At 40.1% G+C, this 21,450-nt stretch overlaps 1 protein-coding gene across 1 annotated transcript in view; it reads right to left on the bottom strand.

The window, feature by feature from the left end:
* Positions 1–21,092, bottom strand: part of shank3a (SH3 and multiple ankyrin repeat domains 3a) — a gene marked incomplete at both ends in the record, with an annotated part of 142,191 nt that extends 121,099 nt beyond the window's left edge. The window contains one exon of the mRNA XM_083917471.1: positions 20,799–21,092. Coding sequence (XP_083773597.1) covers positions 20,799–21,092 — 294 coding nt within the window. The remainder of the gene's footprint in view (positions 1–20,798) is intronic.
* Between the last annotated feature and the right edge of the window lie 358 nt (positions 21,093–21,450).

The raw sequence follows: 21,450 nt of genomic DNA, 5'->3' as shown, positions 1-21,450 counted from the left end.
TGCCCTGTCATGTCAAACTCATTCACACTGATTGAGATCAGACACCCATGGGAATCACATTTCTTCTCTTTAGTCTCCCTACGCCTTCACACCCTTTACTCCAGTGCCATGCCTTGATCTTTTGTCTGCTTAAATTAGAGACATGAGTGAAGGATGATTGGACAGGAGAGTAGTGGCTTGAGGGAGGAGATGAGAGACAAACTGTAGGTCAAACTCTTGGAGCATGGTGGGACACTAAACAAAGGAAGCATGAAGGAGGACAGAGAAGGATGCATGTTTTTCTTAATTCATCACTATATTGGAAGGCCTGAAGCTGGACTGGTCATCGGACATTTGGAGGACATAGCGGACTAGGATTGAAGATCTTATTGTCTCTGAAACCCCATATACATTTATTATTGCAACTCTGCAGTATGTTGAAGGAAGAGCACAACTGCTCTATAAGGAAGGGTCAACTGTGCTTAGCAGGTGTGTATCAAAAGAAAAGATGTGAGGAAATACATTAATGCAATGAGTAGTTCTGAGTAGGAAATATAAAAGAAAAGTCAGTGTGAACACAAGTTCAAGTCAGTGCAAACAGGCCAACTAAGTGAAAAAAAAACAGAAAACACATTACATCATGCCACATCTGAATTCAAAACATGGCCCCAAAGTGCCTTACTAATTAAGATGTATTGTTTGTGTGTGCTTGTTCGTGATTATGCAAGCAAGGGATGATGCATGGTGCAGGACACGACTGTAGTATCTCTAAAGGCACAGATGGCATGCGGTCACAATAGGAAGAGACAGGTCATTGTTGTTGCCTTTTAGCAAGAAGTGATGCATCGACAGAGAAGAGAAAGGAGAGTGTAGCGTAGTAGGGAAGTGAAGTGAAAGAAAAGGGGAGTGCTGAGATGATGGAGTGTAATGATTCTCACACAGCCCTGTCTCTATCTCCCAAGACCCCTGGCTGTCGCTGCCCAGATGACATATGCACTAATTAACAGTGCTGAGCCTCCTGCTGGATGTGGAAAGAGCTAAGAGTCCTTACCAATGCCCTAAAGGGATAATAATACAGATCACTAGTATAGATAACATGTGTTTGTTCCCTTGTAAACTGGATCATATGGTGGATAGTGCTCTGCCACTGGGCACGACTGTATGGCATATATACATGCTCATTGTGCTTGCAATCAAGTGTGGACAGGCTTGGGTTATTTGGCAGACAGATTGAATTAACTGTCTTCTCCTGCTCTCATCCTTTGGCTCTGTGCTCCTTTAGATTCTTCTACATGGAAAGAGTCCAAGATGATAGCAGGTGCATATATTTATCTGTTTCAATCTGATTATCCTGTAGAAGACTCAGCAACAGACATATAAACTGCAACTACTTTCAGCTCTCCCTCCCTTCATAGCAGTTTAGTCAGCAATTTATAATAGACGAGCAGCACGAGGTAGCACATGTTAGTAGCTGACATGCACTGACATGAGCTTTATACCTCCCCCTGACTGAGTCTATTTATCTCTGCTTCTCTGACTTTCTGTGTAAAATATGTTTATCTCAATATGGTACAAACAAACATGTTAGACTCTTGTCAGAAGAGCACCATATGCGTGTGTGTCACCATATGATATTAAACATGACATCAGTAGTATCAGGGTACACATTACATTCACTGTAATAAAGTGCACCTGGCATGTAATTTCACATCAGAAATGTCACAACGCACACACACAAGAAAGAACTGAGAAGCATGTTCACAGGCAACAGCAGTAATCAGTGCTCAAGATAACCTTTTGCCTTATTATGGAATGGTTTCATTATGTTTTGTGATTTCGCTGAAACCTTTAATGAAGGCAGAACAGTAACTGTCTGTCCGTTACATGAAGTGAGAAATTTGGTCACAGTTTTTGGCAGTGTAATTAAAAGTTACTATACCCCATACTCAAGTTTGTTAGGTGTTTACTGGTGTGTAGAATGCAGACAAAGTCGATAAAGTGTGATGTGCCAATGTCTTACACAAGTCATTTCCTCTCGGGTTAGCCTTGTTAGCTATATGCTAAAGAGCCATGCAATAGATGACAGACAAATCATTCTCATTCACATCTCATCTTTTGAAGAAATGCTAAAAAGGTAAGAGCTACTTTTACATATACACATCTTTGGCAGTTTCTATGTAGTCCATACCGTGCATATTTATATTGTTTGTTCTGTTGTTATTTTTTGTAAAATTTGAGTAAAACTGTAAAACAATGTACAGATCCTAATCTATGGTATTTCACTCAGCAACAGTGACTTTGAAATGAATCCAACATTAATATCAAAGAAAGTTTAATTCAGCATTTTGAAACCAATTTCGAGTAAAATGTCCCAGTAGTTTTGCAATTTTCTTGCATCAGTGAAATATGTTCCCATGACAACTATTGTGCTAACAAACAACAGCCATCTTTTTCTCATCACTCTGCGTGCAGCAAGTCAACCATGAAACATTGCTGCTACAAGTGAACACGTCATGAGGGCACATCTGGCTACAGACAAACTGATATAAACACAGCATGTGTCCATTTGTTTCCATTTGTGTCCATCACAGTCAGCATCCACATGCATTAGTTGCAAAATGAGACAAGTCTGACCCCTTTAGGTAATCACATACCACAGCTGAGCTCACTCTCATCAGTTAACCCACATCTGTTTGATATAAGCTATTACTGAACCAGTTAAAACTATGAACAAGCCTCTCTCTTTAATCTTAAGTCTTACTGGCTATGGGAAACTAACTGCAGGTCTATGTACAGTGGGCTTTTGAGTCAATCTCCAAATCCCATACCACCCAAATGAATATACCACCTAATGTTTTACACTTGAACTATTACCATACTATACCTCTGAGACAGCTATGGGAAAACAGCATTGATTCAATTAACTCAGATTAATGGGCTACAATCAAGATTCAGACACCTTGAAAGACATTGTGTGAACACACACTACACACTCCATTCACACAGAAAGTGCTGAGGCTGGACTTTCCCTAATTATGGAAAATGGTGCGTGATTCATGCTGTCCATTTGATACGAATAGTTGAGTTTAATTTGTGTTGAAGTGACATGTTGTCAAGGAAGGCAAATCGAAAAAGCTAAGATGTGTGTGGGGAAGCTGAGTGCTATAGAAGCAGTACAACTTGACTCTTGGTAATTAAAAAAGGGGGATTAATGCCTATTTTATCTTACACTGTTTTTCCACTGCATGGTAGGGCTCATCTTTACTCTTTTTTGGTTTCCATTAGCAAAAGTTGTTTTGGTACCACTTGGGTCAAGGTTACGAGCGAGCTGAGCTGATACTAGGCAGTGGAGTAAAAACACTGCAGATCACTGATTGGTCAGAGAGAGAGAGAGAATCGTCAATGGCCCAGGTCATCCTTCACAAACCTATGATTTTTAAATCAACTGTCTAAAGTGACCTCTTATTTATGTATCCACTACAGTCTTATCATAAAGTGGGGACGCAGCTTTACAAGACTGACAACAATAACCAACAAATACATATTCACCTAAGATAGCAAAAACTACTATAGTGCCGCAAAAAATAAGTTTGGCCTTGTTACCATTTAATGACCTGCTGACACCAGGGATAGTTCATTATTAAAGGTTTAACATGTGGATCAGAATCTTACAACAGAATCAGAATCAGAATCTTTCAACTCTACATGCTCTCGGACTGCAGGCAAATGTTGTACAGTATATGATTATGTAGCAGGTTAGTTGCATGTCCAAACCGTTTAGCATGAGTACTTCTTATGAGTCACACCAGCTAGGGGATATCTATCTGGCTTTATTGGGACAGAGGGGGATGCATTTACAGAAAGTGAGGAAGAAAAAACAGAGAAAGGGGTGGGGCTACTACTCTAAAAGAGAAGAATAATGTGCATGTGTGTAAGACCAGAAAGAGAAACAGAGGGAGTGTATTAGTGATATTATGAGCCAGGCGGAGAGGGAGAGATTATAGATCTGTAGTTCTAACTCCAAGAGCAGCATTAAATGCTGAGACCTATCTCAGGAGGAACCCTATCTTTCATCTGCAGAGAACCCTGGACCTGAATTTGTAAAGAGCTAGCAGGCTGTAATCTCCGGTCAGTGGTCACTGGCAGCCACTTCACATTCAGCATTTGGTCTCATTTGTACTGCAAACTCTCCGCATTGGCAACAGAAGACCACAACAAACTTCATAAAACTCTCTCCTCCAAACCCCTGTGAATCTCAGGTGGTGAATCTGGTAGATTTCTACATGAGAGTGTGGTGTTGACAGTAATAACTATCCATTAACTTGTATACATTAACTTGAAGAACCAAAACAATAGATGAAACTAAAAGGGTTAAGTTCTGACAACAACACTGGTTGCTCTAGCTCTAAATGGAAATTGTTTATAGACTTAAGGCATTAATGGAAAATAAGTGAAGGATTGGAGAACTTCTAATTAACAAAATGCCCACAAAATTCAGCACACACGCACACACACACACACACACACACACACACACACACACACACACACACACACACACACACACACACACACACACACACACACACACACACACACACACACACACACACACACACACACACACACACACACACACACACACACACACACACACACACTATTTAGAAACAAGTGTTGCTACAAAGATATTCTCTAGCAACCTTCTCTGACACTTCAGGTATGCCTACCTCTGTCTGCCTCAGTCTCTCTTACACACATACTGCATTTTAAAAGTACACTGAATCCCGTTGTGTAGGACCACGACATCACAACATGCAGCACGATGCTGTCTGCAGTCAGTAAACACACCGTAAACTTAAGGTATACATTATACGCCGATGTTAGAGAAGGGGATGTTCCTTTCAGCCTTTCTCTTTTTTCACTTTATCTTCTGTCTCCTTAAATTTGCATATCATCAGCCAGTTACTCTCAGGGTGTGCCAACGAGCAGTGCACCCTAGCTGGTTGCCAAGGAAACTTGCTGAAAATTTCAAATTGGCCAATATGTTGGTTAAAGCTTTTTGAGCATATAAATTCCCTCAAACACTGAGTATGATGACATATAATTCAATTAATCTATTGTTCAAACTTTACGTTTTCCAAGATACACTTAATAATTTGAAAACTATACTCCCAAAACCAGTATGCCAAAGGATGTTGGAGAAGGGCTTTGGAGGACTAAAGGCACACTGGAAGATTTCAAATAATCATTGTGAATTTCTGCTGTTGTTAGCCTTTTCTCATTTATTTGCCACATACTTTACTGGGTACAGCATATCTCATCTTAACAGTGATCAGGCTATTTTAGGTCTTGATTGCTTTTCATTTATTATGTCCTGTGTGGGTAATTATATATTTACTTGATATTGTTAATTCATGTGGAAACTCCTATACAGACAACGTACTATTAAATTATTTGTTTTATTGCTGTTTCTTTGTTTATGATTTGCCTCGTCTTTCATCCCAATTTGGACTCTCAACTATTAAATTCTGTGATTAAAACTGAGATTTATTTCTAAACTTGTATCCATCTCTTTATTGAAACTGAAGACTGACAACGTCCTGTCCACTGCTGTCATGGCCCAGTGCTCAAGCGTAACTGCCGGAGGCATGTCTGAACCCATGTCACAATACCAACACATCACCTGCCAATATCCCTTGTGTGCTTTTCATCGAATGTAAGTTTCTTCTTTTTTTCTTAACACATCACTGTCAACCTGCCTTTTCAACATGTCGGGTGCATCACTGTGCCAATGTCCTTACTCGTCACCCCGGTTATCTGTCCACCAGATGCTGTCGGTCGGGGTTCTCCTTGCAATGCTTTTCCACTAGAATTTGCTCTTAAGAGTCCTTCTCTACTTTTAAGTAATTCAATTCACTTTCTTTTTTGAACAGGTGATGAAACTATTGGACTGAAAGTCATGTAGGAGGGATTGCAATCATACACTGAGATCCAGCATGAAGAGCTTTGAACACCTTCTTTCTTCACCTTCTGTCCTTGTTTTGGCACACAGTGTCAGTCACAAGGCATCCCTGTCTTTAGCACACAGTTATAAAGAAAAGGTATTATGAAACAGTAACAGGAAGATGTGACTCTTTGTGAGGCAGACAAAATTGCATCTCTCCACTCTTAAATTAGATAAAAAGAGTATGTGACCATAGAGAGATGTATGGGTCTAGCCCACACTGGATAACTGATTAAGTCATCAATGTAATACCGTATATGTAATGTAATGATGAAACCACAGTAAAGGATAAAACGGTCAAACTCATCACATTAAATTCTATGGGTAATAACTTAAGCAATACTACAAAGAGTAAAGGGACATCATTTGAGGGGATTGAAAGAATTACAAAAATCATCACATAGATAAGAAATAGATAATGCATTTGGAAGTTATTTCACAAATTTGGATTCCCTTCCTGACATTTATGAATATGAGGAATGAGTTTGACACTCCTCTAAAAAGTTTCAACAAAAAAACTTTCATGAAGGTCAGATTCATTGTAAGGCTGTTCGGCATCAGTTTTAGCTAGTTGTACCTAATGAACTGCCAACTGGATGTAAAGCCATGGATAAGTTGTTACCTATACTTTTTGCAGTTTAGTGAACATTTTGAATTCATCTCACAAACTCACATTGTTGACTTGCAGTGAAATGTTCACCCATGCGGCACAAAGTCGTGACACATACACGGCATGCACATCACACACAGAACTGATTGCTCAGCCGTTACTCATACCGGCAACGGGAACCATGTGAGTATTCAATCTCTCCCATAATTACTGAATAAGTACACACACAACTCTGCATGCAGATGCGTGCATACAAAATATCCTATACAAACAGCATGAAACAAGAGGACGCAACCAGAATGGATTCCACTGGAATTAGAGGTGAGACACAGTGAGCGACACGCCACTCTTCTTCTGCCCCTACAGATTTACTTCAAGAGTGACTACAGTTGGGAGTAATAAGGAAAATGCAAGAATCATATGACACATGTTAAGCATGTACTCCCATTATACCCAGTATACCAGGGTATTTAGTAATCCTGACGGCATAATTTTCAATACGGTCTAAAACACTGACACAGAAATGCTTTATTATGGTGATGTAGTCTATTGTAGTGTCAAGTGCATACCACCATAGGTCAGTCTCTATTCTCTACTGGTGGAACAGGTGCAGAAAAAAACACAGTGGTTGCGAGTGGACTAACTTGATAAAGAAGAAAACCACTGCTGCACCTGTTTGGATTATTCTGGGTTTGCCCAGAGGATAAAGATAAACCAGCCAACAAGGACAAAGCTTCGTGCACCATTTGCCTCAAGAAGTTGCGAAGACAGAGAGCTATATGGCAAACAGTATAGGCTCTTCCTGCAGCTGATGCGGCGCCAGTAGGGACAACATAAATAAATGTCATGTAGATGATGAGGCAAGTATACTCGGGTACAGAATAAGTAACTTGTTCTGTTTATCTGTTGACCTATCCATCTTCTTTACTCCTGTTTAAGTTACTGACAGGGCGTTGGCAGTCCACCTACAAATCCAGCAAGAATCAATGAAAGAAGGGCAGTTTCCATTCGTATTCACTATAAGTATTTAAACCCAGCAAGACTTGTCTAAGTAGGCTAATGGCACATGAAACACAAAGCATTGTAGGTAGACAATGTCATACGTGCTACAATGACTTCCAACACCAGCAGCTCAGCTTTTTGCCTACACATTTATTTTTTCTACCCAAATACCTTCATATAACATATAACCCAAAGAAATGTCAGGACGGTATGAAGAAAAACATACTGCCCAAGCCTGACTCAGTGCATTAATGTGTGCTCATGGTTCACAAATATCCACATAGCTTGATTAAATATATTTAACATTTGTCCGAAGTGAAGGGTGGGTTCTCCCTTCCCAGCCATCTACCTATCCCATCTGTCTCACTTAGACACTGTGTTTGTTAAACATTCTTGAACAGGCATAGACACACACTAGCACACACAACAAATATCGATTAAAGTTCTCTTCTCCATTACAGCTGACAGGCGAGACTGAGAATGCCAAGATCACCTACAATTAACATCAGTCACCAAGCAAAGCTTATGAACATGCATAAAGAGACAAAGACACACGAACATAAATGCTACATTCAGAATGTAGGCAAGGATGACCCAAATCAAATTATTTGCTCATATGTGACCTGGTTCTTGTTTAAAACAGTGTGAACAACACAAATCAAATGAAATCTGATTTGGGACACTTTCATATATGGCCTTGAATCAGATAGAGGTCTGACTTTTTGCAACCTCAGTCCGAACAGTCATATCATCATTGATGCAACTTTTACGTCACTCTAGATTGATATTGGTCACAATTCTGTGTTGGGGTGCCCGGTACTGAACTTGACTGGTTTAAAAATAACCTGTTTAACAGGAATCAATCTGTAGTTTGGAATAGTGCTAACTCAACGTACAGCCATGTACAGTGCTGTGTTTCACAAGGTTCCATACTAGGACGTCTAAATCCAAAGGAGCTATTTTATATGCTGATAACATAAATATTTTCATTACTGACAAAGATGAACAGAAATGAATAAGTCACATGAACAGTGTTGTAGATGGGTTAGCTAACACGTTAAGGTAAAAATGAGCGCTTGTATGATCTTCAAGCCTAAAAACATATCTCTATCAGATAATACCCAGCCCATTATCACGGCTAATAATGCGATTAAACATGTTTCCTTTGTGAGATATTAGGCGTTATTACTAAGCTCAATTGGAAAAAAGCCTATATCATACATGTCCAAAAAATGTGAAAAAAAATTTAGGGCGAGGGTTTAAGGCGAGTAAGACTCATCTTGTTACAAAAGAACCTTATAGATTTATATAATTGCTTGATTTATCCTTTCCTATCGTATGGCAATATAGCATAGGCAAGCACAAATAAAACTAGGGTCTATTCCATTCTCTTATTACAAAAAAATGTGTCTTAATCTACTTCCTGCCTCTTTCAGTGGTTTGTTTGTAACTAGGTCTGAGATCAACTGTTATCAGACCAGATCTGTAGATCTACTTCATAGTCAGTTTTTACTGAACCAGTCTTGGCTAGTTTTCAATTAGGTACAGAGGTCCAGTCATTTGAAACACTCCGCAAACACTAGTCACTTTTAAAAGACATTAATACAAACAAAATATCTCCTCCCAGAGGCACACTTTTTCTTAAATTGTCTTTTGATTGCTTATAACATTCTTCTTCCTTCTTTTAGATGATTTAAGAAGATTTTAATCTATTTGTATCTTGATTTTGTTGATGTTTTAATCTCAACGTTAGGTAGGCATCTCTTACAAGCCCTCAGGGGTTCTTTTTTCCCACCTGTGCATTTATGTTTGTTCATGTGTAATTTCCTTGTTATTTTAATCTTGTTTATTTTGCACAAATAAATAAATGAAATAAATGAAAATGAAAAAGTGTTGACGGCGTTCCAGTTACAAGTCAGAAAACCATTATATTTAACCAGGTGGGGGAATTTTAGCCATGCTAGTCACTGTTAGCAATGCCAGTTGATAACAACCCATTACAGCATATGGTATTTTGCAAGTACAAACACTGTAGCCACATGTCAACAAATGGTGTAAAAGATGGACAGTACTTTGTGTAACATTAAATAAATGACACACAGACACAGACAGAAATGGGAACAAGAAATGTATTCCTACAGCTTAAACTACTGTTGATGCTGGGTGCAGCCTTGTTGGATTTTAAGGTTAGGGTTTGGAGGAATATCTGACTGGGAACTCAGAAATTCTGACTTACAAATTTAACTGGAACGCAGCAACCCACCCACAAGCCAAGCACTCCTTGCTCTGACCATCATTGCTTAACAAAAACTCCATAATTTAAGTAACTTGGCTCCGTTTCTCCTCATCCTTGTCCTTGCTATCGTCTGCTCACAAATTCGCTGGAGTCTACTGATTCACCTTATAAATCAAACCATTAACGCTGATGTCAGTGGCCTCCATGTTTACTTTCTTATGATAGTGTCGTGCATGGGACATCTTTGTTATTGTTCTTTTGTGCATGTGAGTCGGTTCAGGACCATAACCAGTTCACACTGGAATCTGTCATTGGCCATATTACAAAAATATTGTGAACAGCCAAAAAAATGATGGTTCACACTGCAAGCCCAAGTGCTCAATTCTTATATTCTTATATATATATATATATATATATATATATATATATATATATATATACACTTGGGCTTGCAGTGTGAGCCATAGACACAAAAAGTATTTCAACAATTGTGCATATTTGCAGAGAAAAAAGATAATGTTGACTCTTAAAGTACTCCTGGTAAAAGTCAACTTTTCACTAATTTATTAAGTTTATAAAACAAAGGTAAAAAAAAGTAGTAATTTTGATATCTTGGAATGCACTAATTATTTAAGATATTTGAAAATAACTATGTTATGCTTTTACAATTCTAATTAAATTAAGTAGGAGTAAAAAGTATTTTTAACATTCCCAGTGCGGCCTATCTAGCTTTTCCATAACGTGTGACTAATTACAACCTCAGAGTGCACAATGTGCATCCATGTGACCAAATCAGGATAAGATGGAGGAGCAGGCGGCTCCAGTGGGAATGACAACATTATGTATGTCATTTCTGGAAATTGTAGCACTGTGCTAAAACAACTCACCCTTAGAGAAGTTTGAACATTAACAAGTTTGAGATCCTAAATGTGGAAAACCAGTATGATGACTTACAGATGTAATTAGGTTCTTTAACAAGCTGTAGGGTTTCTAGCTTCAACCAAAAGTAAGTAAGTTGTACTTATTTCGATATTTGACTGTAAATACAATACACAATACGACAGGAAGTGAAAAACAAAGACACTCTACCTTTGTAGCTTACCTTTGAGCTACTGCTGAGAGAGAGTAATTTCACGATGATTACAACAATAGAGATTGATCTCCCCTGCTGTTAAGGGAAATGTAGCAGAGCACTATATTAGTGCAGCTTATTGGAAGAGTGTTAATTGCCAAGGGGTCTTCTTTTCCCATTGGCAGCAAGGTAGAGAGTATAGTATTACTTTATTGACTGCAAAGATCATGTTCAAATGCTCCTCAAGAGCCCTCAAGGGCTCCTCAAGATCTCTTGCCCCTGTACATACAATCTCAATTCAACTTCATAGTCAGACAGATTAAGCCTCATGAAATATTACTATATTAGATGATTTCATCTCTTGGTGGAGGCCACAGTAGCCGTCCGGTGGCTAAAAAAGAAATCGCATATTAAAATCTAGTGTCCTCTCCTTTCTGGTTATAGAGATAATATTACAAAGGTAAGGGGTTGTCCCCCCTGCACAAACACAATGAATGTCCAGCCCAGACCTGTAACAAAAGCTCAGTATGTTTGGGCTAATATTAATGTCTCCATCTATTCCCAAGCTGCTTTCAGACTAGACTCTGAGAGAAAGAGATGGAGGAAAACAAAGACAGAAAAACAACTGAGAGAAAACACAGGCAGAGGGAATATAATAGAGTTAACCCAAAAGGAGAGCCGATCAATAAACCATTTACAGATTTAATGAGAATTGGCTATCCCCTGCTGACCATTAATTGTTCCTTGATTTCATTTATTAGTATCCAAATACACTTTTGTTACATCCCAATCAGTTATTTTTCCTTTTTTCCACCAATATAACACAGTTAGTAGCTCAACTAAAGAAAGAACAAGCCTAAAGCAGCATATGGGAGTTAAGAATTCAGATGGGAAGTTTCACAACTGCATTGGGTCATTTTGGTGCTGTAACATTTGTGTTTTCGGCATGAACAGTGTTGGTTCAGCATAGCTGATATAAAAACACACTACTGCTTTACCCACCTCGCCTTCAATTATGTTTCGTCTCTCTGTATTATCTCTCTTTGTTAGGACCTGGTGGACAGATGGATGGGGTGATGGACAAGTGAGATAAAAACAGGCAGGGGGGTTACACTGGGTCAAATCTCTCTCAAGCTCTCTCCCTTCATGGCTGTTGTGGGCAAATGGAGGTAGGAATATGCTAGCCATGTCTTGTGCCCCTGCTGCCACTGTGAATAAAGCTAAGAATAGCAGCATGAGGACAGTGGACAACACAAGGACACTGGAGGCTTTCCTGTCCACAGAGGTGCCCACCAATCACTGATATAACATTGCATATGTCAATCTGTGTGTGTGTGTGTGTGTGTGTGTGTGCGTGTGTGTGTGTGTGTTCTGTGTGAGAGAGTTTATTTGGGTGAACTGTCAAACCACTGTTGCGTGTAAGACTCAAGCAATATGCAGAGAGAACTGAACACTAAGTGTGGATGAAAGACAGTGGAAAGGGAGGCAAAAGAGAGAGAAAGAGCAGAGACAAAGATACAAAAAGAAAGGGATATAATGAAATAATCAATCAAACTAGGACATAAGGACACATAACAATAATAGAGCACAGACATAAAGACAGATATATGTATATACACAAGGTCCACGGACAGACGTATTAAGAAACACACATAGGTCCATATCAGATGTTTGAGAACCTGCGCAGTCTGATGTAAGAAGTTATTAGAAAAAAGATCCATAGACAACGGGGGAAAAGTAAATGGGCTGGATTGCTACTATAGAAATCCCAGTGAGGTCCATACTTTTAAAACTTAGCATGAGAAAAATAAAGCTGAGAACTGAGGAGATCACCACTACCCCTTACCCCATCCAAACTATTTGTTTGTCAGCCACAAATTCATAAAGGCAAGATATAACCAGTGTCCACCTTGGAAAACTAAAGGTGGAACAATCAAGAACCAGACCTGCCATCTGAAGCAGACAATGGGATCTCCATATCTGTAGCCCTGGAGACTGCTTATCTAATTGGTTTACAATGCTGGCAACAAGACTAAGGAAACACACCACACTACACTGCAATACCAGCTGCAGTGCAGTAATACAGCAAGAGCAGACCTACCATGAGCTGAACCTGTAGACTACTGAGCTATGGGAGAAACAATCATTGCATACCATCAGTGCTCAATGGATAACAGAGTTGAAAACAGACCACTACATTCTACCAGAGCAGGAACCAATCACCATCACTGCAGCAGACTTCTAACAACAGCCACACAAAGAATTGAATAGCATGAGAGTCTCTTAAAGTAACCATCAGCACTAGTATCTAGGGCTGTCCACAACCAGGGAGAATGTTGTTTTATTTATGTCCCACTCTATACACATCTAAAGTATTTACAAACTATTCTGTTATGATTAACATTTTAGTTTAATGTGGTTTTCCTGCATAGAAATTTAAAAAAGTTTAAAGAAAGGTCTGGAATCATATCTACTTTCTCCTAACTGACATTTTCTGCATCTAATGATCGCGCAAGGTTGAGACTCTTCAATGACTACATTCTACTAGCTTCTACCCGAGGTTGAAAAGCAGACCCGAGGAAAAAGAGAAGTGTGCAAACCGTTCATCAATATGACTAGACACTTCAGGGGGAATCAGCCATAGGCCTACATGTTTGAGCTGGCTTCAGACAGGAGGCAGCAAGGCCTTGGAGCTACTTGGGAAAATTGCTGACTCGCAGTATGGTGGGTGCGACCGACAGAGCCCCACGGTAGGACAGACAGACACGGAGCTTAAGTTAGTGATCTGCAACTAAGTTATAGTTTCAGCATCCTGACCCCAGCATCAACCAGACCCAGATTCAGATGAGGAATATGTTGTGGACCAAAATTGGTGACTTGCAGATGTACTATAAAAGTAATTGAAGCTAGCATCTTTTATTTGTGCATGTTGTTTGTTAGCTTGTTAGCCTATAACTGTGAGTGTCTGACAGCTATGATGGCAGTGTGTTTTCTCTCTGTACTGACAGTCCTATTAACTATAGCTTGCCCGGGATACCTTTGAATCTCATATTTCATAGAAGTGCACAGACCTCTCCTCCTTTAGTAGAGGCATGTGCAAACACCTCTCCAGTGACAAACTTTGTTCAGATACAAATCAATATCGTCAAAGTCAGACGTTTAAAAGGACGTAACAGGAAAAACACATTTTTGAGAGGAGGGGGACTTAAAAAAAAATACTCTGTGTACCACCAAGTCATCATTATTTGTTTCTGTCATTTTTCTGTCATTTTTTTTTATCTCTTATCAGACCTGTAACTATGTGTGCCCATATGGTTTGATAGAGAGTTATAGCTATATATATATATATATATATACAGAGAGAGAGAGAGAGAGATCTATTCCGTAAATATCTCTGGTTGTTTTAAGCCATTATGGCAACCGCTGCAAATAAATGGTCTGGGTTGCTTTATCGCAACACCTTTTTTTCATCTATGTTATGAAGTGGTTTCAATATTTAATTCACTAATTAAGTCAAAAACAGACATTCCGTTTATTTTATGGTTATTTTATCTACAACTGTTATGAACTGTCTCTTAACTCAATTTTCCAGATGTTTAAATTCATGATATAAAATATATCTCTAACAGACATATCGTTTCCTATGTTGTGTTAGATTTTCTCATTATGGCTAGAGAAGCACTGCAGAGTAATCTAAAACACAAAATGTTAAGGTTTTTGCTTTCATTGACAGTGACAATCCTATCTATATATTTATTCAAAAGAGTGTGGTATCAGACACGCAGTTTCAAGATACAGACATTTTTTCAACCACTGAAATCTTGATTGTGCATGTGCATATCAACCAAACAATCAATCTATCGACGACACAGGGTCAGTCCTGCCAGCAGCACACATAAACCAGATACTAACAGAGGGTTTACACTCTGACTGGCTAAGGCAAAACCACACTTTCACCTTACCTGGAGCTACAACAATAACAGGAGAATTTCATTCAGACTGACAGTGTGGGCAGATGGCAGTTAAGTGAGGAAAGGGTAATTGGGACTAAAAGGACTAAACTACCAGAAGGCTACATAGTCGGTAATGGAAATTAGACAGCTACATAGACCTGAGATGCCACAAGCAACCCCAGTTTATAGGTAAATAAACAAGTACTCAACTGTCAGCTCAGTGGAAAGAACCATGTCTGAGGCCATCACAGAAGCATTACCTGTCATCAGAGGCTGTATTCACATGTTTGGACATGGAGGCTGATGATATCAGGACTGAGAAACTGGGGATGGAGATTTTTAACCGACTAGTTACCTAAACACAACTTCCTTCCTTGAACCCACATCACAAACCTTCAGTCATTTAAACTGTAATTTTAGTCCTTCTCAAACATGCTCTGTCTCTAAATTAGTAAAAGTTCACAGTACCTCTACAGGCAAAGAGCCTGCAAAGCTTTAAGCTATGCCAGTTGGTTCCTTGTTACTCACGCAACCCTGCTGCTTCTGTGGTATTTCTTTTACATTGAAATAAGTACCAAGTAAAGTTAGTTTTAATTTAAGGTTTCTCTTGCTTGTAGGCTCTCTTGCACTTTCACCCCTGCCAGACTAGCTGGGTAGTTGATAGCAAAAGGCCATCTAAGCTTCAATAACATTAAAACATCCTCTCATTCCTCTTTTACTACAGGAAACCTTTCACAGTACACAGAGAACTGTATCCAAATTGCAGCATCCTGAGACTGTATGCCAGCTAGACCGAGAAGAGCTTAGTTAGCCTCAAGGCCAGTGTCCTGAATGAAACATGAAGCATCCACATGTACATCAGTAAAATGGCTCCTGAAAATAAACTGCTCGAAGACTATTTCAAAACAGCCGCAGATAGGGAGAATGCTGGAAATGAGGGTAGAGAAGGTACCTTGGAAAGCCAATCCCCTATACAGCAACAGACAGAAGAGGAGGCAGATAACCAAAAATCCTACTAATGGCTAAAAAAGGTTGGATTAACCACTGAAGACAAAATGAGTTGCTGAGAATAACAGAGCTGGAATCTGGGACTCGCACAACCATAAAACCAAACGGTTCCCCAAGCAGAACCCTCAGACTTATAGGTCCATGGTAGAGTACCCAGACTTGAGGAGGACACGGGCTGGGAAAATGGGGTATTTTTTAATTTACCAGTTTGTAGAATTATCATCATCAGAATGTTTTACTTGTGACAGAAAATTACTTTTAGTGAACGAATAAAGAGAGCGAATGAACTAAAAGAGGCAACAAGGGAAGTAAATTGAGAATTAGGCTGAATGCAGGTAGAGTGTAGTGGAGCAGGCTATTCAGGTCAGTGTCTCCCTCTCCACTGTTGAGAGATGAATGACACCCCTTAGCAGTATTGGGAAGCTGTCTTTTTGCACCAATCATACAAATAGAGTTTTGGTTGAATTGGATATGATGACAAAAGATACCCGTGAGCCAAAAAAAAAAAGCTGTGCAAATAATCTGCCCAACAGTCTGAGTGAACAAATGGTGGTAACGACTGCTAATGCAGCTTTACTGTCTCCTACTGCCAAGAGTCGGTACTCAGTTAAAGTTGCACCAAGGACTGTGCAATTCTTGGATGTAATAACGGACTTGGCTTAGTCAATCATAAGCTAAATGACCAAGAGCATTCGTTTTCACATAATTCATTTCAAGTATCCTCCCCACAGGAAGTCTTCTTAACAAAGTGTAATTGACAAAACATACAAACCAAATGTCAAAACGCTCTCCATGCCAAATCCAGCTTTTACTCAACACTTTGAACTACTAGACATTTCGACCATCAGTGTTTATTCCACTTGACTCCCCCACCAAACACTCAGAAGAATACATTTAACACAAACTGGGCTTCATCTTTAAGATCTTATTTTAATAGATATCATACATTTCCACTGTAGAAATTATGCACATCAGGTCACATCCAAGAATTGTGTACAAAAACACAAAATACCATTAATTTAGATTGATTAGCTAGCAAAAATATACGCAATTTGATGCAACATGCAAAGGAATGAAACCAAGGAAGTGGGAGGATAAAGTCATTTCAGCGTCAAATACCACCAATGTAAACCCTTCTGCTGTATGGTGCTCAGAGCAAGTGCTCCAGTATTAAGGGCACCAAACTCTGCATATAGAAGGTTGAGATATGAAAGTTGTGAAGTTTGGGGAAGGGAATGAGTCACACAAACACCCAATTTTCACCCAGGCAGCAGTGCATGTCCTGTTCATGTCCTGTGCTTCACTGTAGTTAGGTTACAAATTCACTTATTTTAACCCTACCAACAATCTTTTCCTAACCCTTGCCAAATAGTTTTGTTGCCTAAACTGAACCACCTAGTTTTGTGTGAATTCACAATGCTAACAACGTTTCCCATTTTTTTCAAACAGCACCCGTAGTGGAGCGTCATGCGTTTGTTACCAGGGCTACCCACTGCTTTGACAAGTGACGGCAAAGGGTCATGACAACGTGGCCAGCAACACAAGTCTTCACTCCTCCCTTCTATCCTGCTGAAGAGGACAAGTGTTGCATGGTGTGATTTCTACATGGTGCTCATTCTCCTGATCCAGGCTTGAAACACAGCAGGTGGTGTGTAATCCAACTTTAGGCAAACTATTCTAGTGTAATCTCCTGCTCACTCAGAATACACACAAGTCACATTTGACTGCTCCATAAAAGATTCAAACCGTCTTCAGTCAGTCAGTCTGGCCATCTGTCATCTGCCTCTATGTTTGCCTGTCAGACTTTTAGGCTCTTACTCTGTCTTTTCGCCTATCCCTATGTCACGCTGCTTGTACTCCTGCCTGTCTGTCCATATATTGGATTAAATGCGACTCCTTGAAAGTGAAAGTAATGATCTGCTGAGTATCTTTACAATACATAAACACATTAGGGGAAGTCCCTTGCCAATGGGATTAGGATTTAAGGGCATGAGTGCATGTACTGTATGTGTATTATTTTTGTAATCTAGAGTAGTACATTTAGGCTACAACTGAAAAAATAAGATTGATCTCTTAAAATAAACAACTCATTGGTTTCCTTTTTAGAAATATCTACATTTGCATTGTTTAAACATGCAATATATACAATATACAATAATATGTCAAAAAACTAAACCCAACCAACTGAAGCTATATACAACGTCCATATCCAAGTCCACCGCATCAGACTTAGCATTGGTCGGGTGTCGTATCCTCTGCATGCCCCGGCGCAGTGAGGTGGAGCCGGTTGAAAGTCGCCAGAGTGTCATTACCTTGTAATGTTATTAATGGTACCTTGTGTCGGGTGCACTTTGGGGACTTTTTCTGCTGAGATGCTGAAGCATTGACATTGTGCAATTATGGTAAACTAATTTGGTTTTAAAATACGTTTCGTCTTAAAAATGATCCCAAATGTTCCAGTCACTTTCTGTGGTTTTCTCTGGCCTATTTCTTCTCTTCGCCCCTACTTTGTATTTCTTCCTCCACTTTGTATTCCGCACTATGATGTCTTCTTAACAGCTTGGATGTGGTGTCTACAGCTTAATACCATCATACAGCCTGATAATCAAAAGTGAAAAAAAACAAACAGAGCGTTGTATATAGTTACATTGAGTTACTATAAGGCAGAGGGAAAGCGGTTTTCAGAGGAAGAAGAGTGGCAGAGGTATGAAGCTGTTGCCTCCCATGTGAACACGAGCAGATTCTGCTCTGCCACCCAGAGTTCAATGTGTTGATATACTGGCGGTAACCACTTGGCAGTAAGAGCAGCTTTAAAAAAGAGCTTTGCTTTTTTTAAGAAATGTTATTAAAGGTAAGTAAGTGGTTTTCAGGGCGGTTGCCACATGGTGGTGTGAAGCAGCTTTAGTTTGTCTACATCAGGGGTGCCCAACCCTGCTCCTGGGGAGCTACTGCCCTGCATGCTTTAGGTTTCTCCCTGCTCTAACACACCTGATTCTAACGATTAGCAAACCTGTGACAAGCTTCAGCTGCTTGATAACGAGCACACCATTAGAATCAGGTTTGTTGGAGCAAGGAGAAACCTAAAACATGCAGGGCAGCAGCTCTCCAGGAGCCGGATTGGGCACCCCTGGTCTACATGATATGTATGTGCTTGATTGTGTGTGTGTGTGTGTGTGTGTGTGTGTGTGTGTGTGTGTGTGTGTGTGTGTGTGTGTGTGTGTGTGTGTGTGTGTGTGTGTGTGTGTGTGTGTGTGTGTGTGTGTGTGTGTGTGTGTGTGTGTGTGTGTGTGTGTGTGTGTGTGTGTGTGTGTGTGTGTGTGTGTGTGTTGAGCTTTACTGAAAACCGTTTTTGTTCACAGACAGCGATTCTGCAGCACCTTTGGGGAATTCTCTGCTTTCTTTTCAACTGCTCTCCTTTTATTTCCTGTCTTTATTCCGAGCATGCAGTGCCGAGGCCTCACAATGGGTCATTTCAACAAGAAGCCAACAACAATGAGGTAATCAACAATAACAAACAAAAAAAAACAGCCTCTTGCCTTTGCCATCAATGTCTGGAGAAAGAATCAAAAGGACACTCTAAGCCACCTACAGAAATCCAAGTGAGTACCTGAGCACAAGCATGCAGTGACTGGCTGCAAAGGTTTAATTTGCATTTTGCTATACAACTAATGGAGACTGTCTCCATTGGATATGTGAGAGCAGAAGACGAGGGGTGAGTAGAGAAGTGTTGATTCAGAGGCTTAATACTGTGTTGATCATAGAAAATGTCTCATAGTTTCTCTCTTATAGTATGATCTGATGTGTGCTATTGACAGGGATTCAGAACGCAGGCATAAAGAGAGAGAGAGTATACATTGACTGAGATATGTGTTGAATTGAAAACAATTTAATTCTACAGCAAACAAAGGCTCATTGTAAAAAATGAAGTACTTTTAAACAGCTGAAGTAAGCGCTGATAGAACAATCCATTAAGAATTTCTGTTGTTGTAAGATAAGATAAAATAAACCTTTATTGTCCACACAATCACTCAAACATGAAAGGATAGCTGTTGCCATGCAAATGAATTACAATAGCAGAGATTGAAAAATCAATGACATTAACTTACTTAGGATCTGGTTATTTTCCCTACTCCATAAAACCTTCTGCAGCAAACAAATACACACTTCAGTATGGTCACAGTCATTTTGTGGAGAGAGAAACACTGAATACTGTGTTGAAATGGGAAAATGAAGGGAAGACCAATCTCACAGTCTAACCATTCTGCGTTTTTTAGGGGTTTTTTTCAATAGCTGCAATACTACACAGACACGGGCTACATCTTCAGAGAAACTCCTGTGTAAAGATTGTATCAGAATAATGTAGGGCTGGGTCTTTTATTCTGTCTGGGCACAAAGCAACAACAGATAGATGGACAGGTTGAGGTAAAGTCTCACAGTTCAAGTATAACTATCTTCATTCTCTACTTTATGTCTTCCTGTGGATTTACATTGCCTCTTACAGCCTTCTATATCCCTGATGCCTTTTCTCTTCCTCTGCCCTCCCTCCCTCTCCTGCTCTCACCCTAAGTGGACAGTTGTCAAAGTCAGCTGAAGCCCAGTTAATGAAGAGGTAGATTTATTAGCAAGACATCAGTGGAATAGGCAAGGAGGAGTGGAACCCCCTGAAGCCAGCAAGCAAATACAGTCACTAAGTGTGCATACCAAAAAAAAGAAAGAGGGGGAAAGGAGGAAAAAGATGGACGGGATAAAGAAAGAATGGTTAAAGGAAAGAGAGAAAAAGGAGAAAACTGAAGATGTTTAAAAGATATAACGCAAATTCTGAAAAGCAGACAGAAGAAATGTACAAAGCAACCAGTCAGAGAAGAAGGGGAAGAGGCAGCTTCCCTCTCTTTCATACTCTCTCCAGCAGTGGCTACAGAACGAGCTCTTACCGTCTGTTGTAGGTCTGGGATTCCAATGCGGATGACCACTGTGTTGCCTGTCGGCTCCTCCATGGGTGCTCTTGCACTGTGGCTCCGCTCTGCACCGGGACAGAAAGCCAGAACACCAACAGGAATGGGAACACCGATGTCCTCTTCCCGGGAGCTGCCGCTGTCAGTGCTGCCCCCCTGGCTGCCGTTTGCTGTGTGTGTGAGTGTGTGTGAGTGTGTGTGCTGCTGCTGCTGCTGGTCCTGCCGTGGAGGGCTGGGTGGCTCATGTTTGCCGGCTGCCGGACGCAGAGGCATGCTCCGTGTTAGGGGCTCGGTCTGTCTCTCTCTCTCTCTCCAGACACACAAGCACACACATACACACACCGATGGCTCTCGCTCACACTACACGCGCATCACTCGCCTGGGAGAGAAAAAAAAGGGAGGGAGAGAGGCAGGGAAGGAGGGTGGCAGAGAGGGAATGGGCAAAGAGGGGGGTGGTTATTAGGAGATTACAGGGTAAAAACAGAGAAAAGATAAGTACCTGGGAAACTTGGAAATAAAACTGAGAGATGCATAGATAGAGCAAGAAGGAATAACATTCATAAAATGGTGTAAAAATGTACTAACTCTAATCTGTGAATTGCACAAATGATAATCCTAATACAATTAGTAA

This window comes from Echiichthys vipera, assembly GCF_963691815.1.
Source record: "Echiichthys vipera genome assembly, chromosome: 7".
NCBI lineage: Eukaryota > Metazoa > Chordata > Actinopteri > Perciformes > Trachinidae > Echiichthys > Echiichthys vipera.
This window is presented reverse-complemented; position numbering and strand designations above follow the sequence as displayed.